General features: G+C 33.7%; 1 protein-coding gene across 1 annotated transcript in view; it reads left to right on the top strand.

Moving 5' to 3' along the window:
• Positions 1-8851: 8851 nt before the first annotated feature.
• Positions 8852-9747, top strand: part of LOC107686416 (SH2 domain-containing protein 3C-like) — a 54826-nt gene continuing 53930 nt past the window's right edge. Inside the window, exon 1 of the mRNA XM_016483388.1 lies at positions 8852-8936. Coding sequence (XP_016338874.1) covers positions 8918-8936 — 19 coding nt within the window. The 5' untranslated portion in view covers positions 8852-8917. The remainder of the gene's footprint in view (positions 8937-9747) is intronic.

The following is a 9747-nucleotide window of genomic DNA, read 5'->3' as shown; positions in this document are numbered from 1 at the left end:
TAGTTATATTGGTTCAGCCCAAATAAAAAAATGAATATGAAATAAATAATGCATGTTGCACGATTTAAATATAAATATTCATTTATCAACAGTCACAGTTAACTGCTCATCATTATAACAAGCTTCATTTATCATTCTTCACTTATTGCTAGATGTGTTGAAAACAATAAAATCTTGATGACCTTCTGGTCATTTTTTCTTTTTAAATTTTTATTAAAGAATACATTTGCTTCCTGTATTCTCTATTCAAACCTAAAATGTAATTGAATTACAGTGAGGTCAAATTAAATGCAGTCATTGGCTGGAAACCCAGCTGCCAGTGTAGGCTACTATGTTTTCCTTCTCTGTCCCAGTGGCTGGGTTTCAGAAAATCCTAGTGTATGGCAGTACGGTGAAATCGCGTTCTGGGGGGTGAATTTATGATTATGAAACTAAGTTAAAATAATATGATAATAATTAAAAGTTTGTATGAAGCAGTATAATGGGCTGTTTTTGTACAGGTAAAATAACTGGAAGCGAAAGACACACCAAACACATTCAAGTTACAAATAGTCGCGCCCGCTCTCTTGTGAAAACTAAGCTGGATATAAATAATATCCATTATGTTTTTTACAGCACATTGTTGGTTACTGTAATTTTCTACAGTACATAATTGCTTGTTGTGTTTTCTACAATACATTGGAAGTTACTGTGATTTTATACAAGACATTGCTGGTAACTGTGACACTCACAGTACTTCTTACATTACTGCAATTTTGACTGAAACTACGGTATTCTACTGTGAACTAGTATACAGTAATTTCCTGTGCACAAACACAGTAAATTCCTGTAGATTTCACATGAATTTTTTACAGTGTGATTATAAATCAATGATTTCTGAAGGATCATGTGACACTGAAGACTGGAGTATGATGCTGAAATTCAGCTTTGCTTATAAGTATATTAAAATAGAAAACTGCTATTTTAAATTGCAATAATATTTCACAAAATTACATTTTTTATATTTTAATTAGATTAAATTGTTTGAAATCAAAGTTAAAACTGCCAATTGATCATTTATAAACGTCAGTGGACAGTTGAACACATGGCAGAAGCCAATAATATTTTGACTTTCAACATATTATGCAAAACAAAGAAAGACGGCATAATCCTCAAACCGCGTGGTTCTGTACACTAAGAATGACACACTCAGCATCTGTGACTCTGCAGGATGACAGAGAAAGACGATGGAGTTAAATGGTCTGACTGGTGTAAGTGTGTGTGATGTTTGCATTAATCCACGACTCACAGTTAATCTGGTGTAGTGGGGAGGAGAGCGACAAAACGGACAACAAACACTGTTCACAAGTACACACACGGCACGCACACAAAAGATTAGAGCAGTTAAACCACTGGGTTGCTCTCCTTTTAAAGATTACAATTCAACACATCCCTCCCGTCGCCACCTCATTGAAAACATCTGTCATCCATCTCACATCGGTCTTTCCCTCTTTATTTCTCAATTACAATGGTGATCAGAATTAATTTTACTGACTATAATAATAAATATAAGACGAGAAAAATGCCTTTTGTTTTCAGGCATATTCTTTCCTTTCCTTGTGGATTTCTCTCTTTAGAAAGAGGAATTGTGAGCAAAGAAAAGGTCAGCAGTGTGAATCTGATCCCTCCCTCTGAGCTCTTAACACTTCGCCTTGGTCTTTGTAACACAGTTCGTAGATTGGGAAGACGGAGGCGGGAACCAGCGAACATTCAAACATAATTTAATAATAAAATAAACAAACACAAAATAGCGCGACAGCCCCTCATGGACGACTGCCGCACTATTTTGTGTTTGTTTATTTTATTATTAAATTATGTTTGAATGTTCGCTGGTTCCCGCCTCCGTCTTCCCGATCTACGAACTGTGTTACATTGGTGCCGAAACCCGGGAAAAAGGAGGCGGAACCGGCGAACATTCAAACATAATAAAATAATAGAATAAACAAACACAAAATAGCGCAACAGCCCCTCACGGACGACTGCCGCACACAAACAGAATGGATTATTTGTTGTATGTTTTTATCAGCTGTTTGGACTGATAAATTCTGACGGCACCCATTCACTGCAGAGGATCCATTGGTGAGCAAGTGATGTATAATGCTACATTTCTCCAAATCTGATGAAGAAACAAACTCATCTACATCTTGGATGGCCTGAGGGTGAATACATTTTCAGAAACAGAAACATCAAAAGCTCTAACCTGTCGGATCCGATAGCCAATGAAAAGCATTTGTAAAGTGATAGTCATAGCATCAATGGCTTTTGTCACACAAAAGTATAACAGCGCTGGACTCAAGCTTCCTCAACTGAGTCATACAGCAATATGTGTGTTCAGTCCTGAGCTGAGCCTCGGGGAGCGGATGTTCCCTTTATCAGAGAGTGAACAATTTTATAAATTAGATTCATCATATTTGTTTTTCTTCCTTATCTTCATAGCTTCTGTTTTATCTGTTGATAGGAACAGCGAGAGACAGAGAGGGGAACAGTGGGATACGAATGGCCTGGGGAGGAAGAGCAAGGATTGTACATAATAAACACAGCAATAGTGCACACTAGTGAGTGTTAGATTTAAGACTACGATACTTAACCTCAGTCCTAAAAAGGGTTTACAGCATTATGTCCTGTACAAGTTCCACAAAGTGCTTTTTATTCCCTGTTCTCTACATCTGGCGGGTTGCGGCTCAAAGATGGGTATGTGCCAAAAACAGTGTGTTTTATGTGATGAATTATTATGATACAATAAACAATTTTGGTTCGGTGTTGAATCACCACTCAAAGTCCAATGTGGAACTCCTGAAACAAATACTGGATAAATGCACATTCTGGAGTAATGTGTCATTTGCAACACTGCTAGGCAGCCTACATCCAGCATTATCTCACTGATTACTTATTGTAAGAAAGATTATTCTGGATATTAATATTAATATATTCAACATTTTATGGTTTACAGTGAATTTACCACAGTTTAGATATGTTCGGGACAATGCGAATCTGGCTGTGAGCTCAGACTCAGGTAACATAAATATGTTTTAAGAACATTTTGCTGACATTCCTATTAAGTTATAAAAAATGTTATTTCTGAACCTCCAGTTTTTTAAAAATGTTTTAATACATTTACTTATTTATTTATTGTTATGCGAACATTAAGGGAACATTTTTGAATTTTGTAAGCATTATGAGAGTTACTTTTGTATGTTCTCTGAACATTCTGAAACAGAACATTTAAAAAACTAAAAACGTTAGATGAATGTCCAACTGAAACATTTCAGAAGCAAAACGATTTTGTGCTAATGTTTTGAGAACATTATTAAAAACCAGATAAATCTGAACAAACATTCTATTAACATTACTGGAAGAACATTTGTCGATAACTTTATGAGAACCTTGCCAAAATATTGTCCAATGTTGTGAGAACATTCTTTGTTAGCTGGGAAGATCTGATAAAACATGAAGAATCGATGTTTTGGTGAAGACACTTTGGTGAAACATTGTGTAGGTGTACATGTGTAGCTTTAAATAGCCATGTGCACCGTCACCTCTGAAGTACTTTCCATTACATTCTGTCATCTCCTGTGAATAAGACCTGCACATTTAACACAGAAATATATGCCGGGTTATTATGTCAAAGCTAGATGTTGTTGTGGTAACAGCACTCTACGTGTCACTCTAGCCCTCTTGTTACCGTCATTTTCCCTTTTATCCCTTTTTCTGCATCACCTACCTGTAAGTGGAACTATAGTTAGACATTTCACTTGAGAGTACATCAGATGTAGAAGATTCTGCTTTAAATTACACTTACTGCCTTGTGTATAGTCTTAAAAATAAAGCTTCCAAAAAATAGTTTTCACAGCATATGACATAAATAATAATAATAATTGCATTATTATGTCAAAGCTTGTAATTGGTACTTATAGAAGAACTATCTTGGCTTCCCCAAAGAAGATTTCAGTAAACAGTTAAAAACCTTTTGTCCAGTGGAAAGGTTTCATGGATGTTTCAGATTCTTCATGGAATCAAAGATTTTGTATTATTAAAAGTGTAATTATTTAAAAGAAACAAATATTTCATCTCAAAAAGCTGTATCAAAATACACGATACAATTGTATTAATAATGCAATATAATATAATATAATTATTTTTTGTTTGTTTAGGTGGTGAAATGTGCAAATATCTTAAGCGCTTAACAGTGCTGGGAAGGTAATAGGTTACAGATTACAAGTTACCCTATTCAGAATGTAATAAGTATCGTAAGTATTTCAATTACTTTAGTAAAGTAATGTAACTGATTACATTTGATTACTTTTTCAAAATCCTTCTTCACTTGAATTAAGATTACACTCTTAAAAATATAACATTCCAAAAGGGTGTTTTTGCAGTGATGCCATAGAAGAACCATTTTTGGTTCCCAAAAGAATCTTTCAGTGAACAGTTCCTAAAAGAACCATTTTGAAGAACATTTTTAGAAATCTAAAGAATCTTTTTCGACTATAAAGAACCTTTTCTGCATTTGAAAGTTTCCATGGATGTTCAAGGTTCTTCAAAGAACCATTGATGACAAGAACATTTATTTTTCAGAGTGTATAATAATTTAATTTTAAAGTGCAACCACCACAAAATCAGACTTTAGCACCTCTTTTTACTTTGACATCATTCTGAGGTTAAAATCATAACATGTAATAGTTTAATAGCTATGATACTATTTTTTTAATCAAATCTTTGCATAGTTATGGCAGGGAACACTGCTAATAATGCCTTGGAAAATCTTAAAAAATAAAACAAACACAAATAGGAAATAAAAGAGTTATCGAATAAGCATGTGTCCCGTTCTGTCTCCTAAACTCCTGAAACATTGGTGTCTCATATTTTAGAGCAGCCAATGCAATTTGGGAAAGAAATCAATCAAATCTGTATGTGTGTGAAAAAATATTCAGATGTAACCCCCTTTGTAATCATTAACACTTTCATAAGTAACTGAAATTTAATTACACTTTTTTTTCTCAGTAACTGTAACACATTACAGTTACATGTATTTTGTAATTAAATTACGTAATTCCATCTAATTACTCGCCAACACTGGCGCTTAATAGGCCATCTGATGGGGAGGTCTATTTGAAGGCCAATGTGGGGATGGGACACAATTTGCAGAGTCTTTCAAACAAAAGTGAGCAAAGAACTCATTACATATAGGTGCCTTACACAAAAACACAAAGTGTGCGAATTATTTTTATTATCATGATTTGTGACACAATCTTCGTAATTCATTCTGAAACCTGAAGTGTGACTGGGATTTCATAAAAAACCCTCAATTGCTCAATTTGTGTTTGAATATGCAGTGCACAAGTGGTACAAAAACTGATGTTAAGATCCAAAGAGGTAATATAGGTAAGAAGAGGTAATAATAGACATCAAGTTATTAGTAGCTGCCCACTAATTAAAAATAAATAAATAAATAAAAATCACTCTAGGAGCATTTTATAAGTCTAGGAGTATTTAGGTTGTAAAATATCTGGTTATGGCATGACAGATCACATATAGCTCTGTCTCTGCAACTTTAGCAGTTCTCCATTTGACAGACAGTCATTTATTTCTCAAAAGCCTCCAGTCATGAAGTTAGTAACAGGCTTGTCACTTACAAGATGGACAGTAATGTTCCATGACTTAATTATAGCCGATTGATTTTTGCCTAATTTTGCTCATAATTTGGTGCACATTAAACCAGCTCAAGGCTAATAGGCTGCTAATCAGTTCATGGCTACTTGATAATTTGCACCTATTAAGCTTGTATAAGTAGGAGTGTGGTAGCTGACGTGTATTTGGACCGCTGCTGTCCTCTAGTGGTCAGATAGGTCACTGCATTTTTGCATACACTCTTAAAAATAAAGGTGCTTCACGATGCCATAGAAGAACCTTTTTGTCTAGATGGTTCCATAAAGAACCTTTAACATCTGAAGAACCTTTCTGTTTCACAAAAGGTTCTTTGTGGCGAAAGAAGGTTCTTCAGATTATAAAAAGGTAAGAAAGAAATGGTTCTTTAAAGAACCTTTGACTGAATGGTTCTTTGTGGAACCAAAAATGGTTCTTCTATGGCATCGCTTGAAGAACCTTTTGAAGCACCTTTATTTTTAAGAGTGTAGTGTCATGGCTGTGCCCCAGTTTGCATACTTAACTAAATGTTTGCTAAAAATGGAAGACAGTATGTAGGAAGACAGTATGCCAGTATTGGATATTCACACACTGTATTTAGATATTCCCATCACCTCCTCCATACACTCTAAAAAATGCTGGGTTAAATACAACCCATCGTCAAGTAAAATATGGACGAACCCAGAATTGGGTTGTTTTTACCCAGCATTTGGGTTACTACCCAGAAGGTTGGGTTAAACGTTTAACCCAACTGCTGGGTCAAAAGAACCCAATCGCTGGGTTTGTCCATATTTTAGCCGGGGCTGGGTTGCATTTAACCCAGCATTTTTTTTAGAGTGTACATACAACATTATTTACGCTTCCATGTATTAGCATGTAGGCAAAAATAATCTTAAAATTATCTAAAAAAAAAAAAAAGGTTTTCATATTTATTTATTTAAATGTTTAGTAATTTATTCATCATTTTTAATTTTTTATTTATTTAAATAGTTTTTCTAAAGTTTATTTTCTTTCAGTTTTAGTTCAGTTACTAATTTTAGTAGGCCTACTTTAACTTACTTTAGTTAGTTAACAAGACAACATTTCAAAATGTTTATTTAGAGTAAGTTTTTCACATAATATTTATATTTTCCTTTTTTCAGCTTTATATCAATTAATCTTGCATACTTGTGATCAATAGTATGCACATTTTTTACACTGAGATATTTGGTGTGCCCTTTTTGCATTTAACTCGCCATACATTTGTACTGAAAAACTGCAAAGTGTTGAATCAAGAGCAGTATTATAATGACTCATAATAGATGCAACATTTAGCATATTATGTCCTTGGTTTAAACTAAAACTAAAAACACTTGTGGTATGAGAATATAAAAAATATTAAATGTACAATCTATAAGAATGTGATTTGTGTGTCTATGTCTTTAAAATTCCGACTTGAGGGCCCTTTTGCTATTATATGTTACAGTAAAAAAAAATTACAGACTCAACAGAAACTAGCAACACCCTTTTAAACTTCTCTTTTTCTTTCTCAGTATCACAAACACACACTCTCACACACAGCTCACGTTCATGCAGGAAGTAAGCTTAAGCCAGATCGCAGGAGAGGAAGTGAGATGCAACACATTTATGAACAACACTTGCTGCTTTCGCAAATATATCTGGTCTGCTATTATATGTGTGAAGATGAAGAGAAGTCCTCCAAACAATGCAGGTTTTGACGTCATCATACTTAATGCTTTATGCATGCATTAATGTGCATCTTTTAGCGACAGCTCACAGAGAAATGTAATTTTTATATATGTATTTAATACATTTCTAGAAATATACAGTGGAGTCCATTGAAAATATGGGATTTAAATAAATATATAAAGTTGTGACATGATGAAGAAGAAATGCCACTTACATTATATATTGTTCCATATCTTAATTACATAAGGTTTATTTTTGCCTAATTTTACTCATAATTTGGTACACATTAAACTAAACTCAAGACCAATAAATAAATAAGTAAATAAATAAATAAAGTTATGACATAATAAAGAAGAAATGTCACTAACATTATGCAGTTTCATATTTTAATTACAGACTGTTTATTTTTGCCTAATTTTGCTCATAATTTGGTGCGCTTTAAACTCAACTCAAGGCCAATAAATAAGCAAATAAATAAAAATGTTATGACATAATGAAGAAGAAATGTCACTAACATTATGTATTGTTTCATAACTTAATTACAAGTGGTTTATTTTTGCCTAATTTATGCTCATAATTTGGTGCATATTAAACTCGACTCAAGGCTAATAAATAAATAAAGTTACGATGTAATGAAGAAATATTTAAATAATAAGATTCAACATTATTTCTAGTCACTAATCCTCATTTACTTTGTTGTGCCTTTGTACAAAAGGTCAGAGGTCAAGTTTTTTTTTTTTAATGAAGTGGTAGGTACAAGCTACATAAACAAAATGCTTTATAATAAGATAATATAAATAGCATCTTATATAAAGTAAAAAGATACATTTATATTAAGTATTATATATTATTATTAGTGCTGTCAAACTATTAATCGCGATTAATCGCATCCAAAATAAAAGTTTTTGTTTACATATTATATGTGTCTGTACTGTGCACATTTATTATGTATATATAAATACAAACACATACACCATATATTTTGCAAATATATTTATATTCATATAATTTATATTACATATAAATATCTTTAAAATATAAACATATATTTTTCTTAAATATATACTGTATGTGTGTGTATTTATATATAAATAATAAATATACACAGTACACACACATATAATATGTAAACAAAAACTTTTATTTTGGATGTGATTAATCGCGATTAATCGTTTGACAGCACTAATTATTATTATAGTATATGGTGATGCACATTTTGTTAGACGTCATATTTATTCAGTCTTAGAATGACACTGAATGCAGATCCCGAGATACACTGGAGTCACGTCACCTTTGACAGAGTGACCCAAGAAGCTCTCCTGCATGTCAACATCGAGTGCTATTGAGTAAATATGGCATTACTGCGAAGTACAGATCACATGTATCCGCCCAGCAACCACAGGAAGTCCTTTTGCTGCTGCTGCTTACAGAGCATCAGCCCTGTGCAGCGGAAGTCTACACACACACACACCTACAAGAGCCAGAAGTGAGGACTTGTGGCTCCCTGTCCTGGAAAAGACACAAGAGGACACAGGAGTCAGAGACCATGATCAAATGCAAACTGAGTGAGTATATTTGATTGAGGGCTTCCGCCATAGTGTGGTGCAATCATTCAGACCGGTATCACTTTGCCATGAGGTTTCTTATTGTGGTTAAAATCTCTGGTCGGTTAAGCAAGACTATTAAAGATCAAAATGCCTTAAATAACGCCCCACTGTCCTTGTCGAAGCTATCAGGGTGTTATAAAGGACCAGGACTGTTGACATTATTGATTTCTATAATGGCCTTAAAGGCTAACGTTCCTCTCTGATGAAGGTTAGTGTATTTGAAGGCAGCAGTGCATAGACACAGATACGTTTTTAAGAGGCTTTTTGTTGTTTTGCTCCACATGCCTTGAGGTAAAACCAAAGCCATTCTGAGGACAGTGATGGGATATGGGAATACCGTAATGGCATTTGGGGATTCAGCTGCACAAAGCAAATGAATGTACTTCAGACTAGATCAATATGAGCCGAATTGAACATCGACCAAGAGGAAAAAAAAAACTCATGATGAAAATAAAAGTTGTTTATATTAGATAAGTTTGAGTATTATAAGGTCAAATAAGGGCAAAGTACAGTGGGTACGGAAAGTATTCAGACCCCCTTAAATTTTTCACTCTTTGTTATATTGCAGCCATTTGCTAAAATCATTTAAGTTAATTTTTTTTCCTCATTAATGTACACACAGCACCCCATATTGACAGAAAAACACAGAATCGTTGACATTTTTGCAGATTTATTAAAAAAAAAAAAACTGAAATATCACATGGTCCTAAGTATTCAGACCCTTTGCTCAGTATTTAGTAGAAGCACCCTTTTGATCTAATACAGCCAT

This window comes from Sinocyclocheilus anshuiensis, unplaced genomic scaffold, assembly GCF_001515605.1.
Source record: "Sinocyclocheilus anshuiensis isolate Anshui unplaced genomic scaffold, SAMN03320099.WGS_v1.1 scaffold838, whole genome shotgun sequence".
NCBI lineage: Eukaryota > Metazoa > Chordata > Actinopteri > Cypriniformes > Cyprinidae > Sinocyclocheilus > Sinocyclocheilus anshuiensis.
This window is presented reverse-complemented; position numbering and strand designations above follow the sequence as displayed.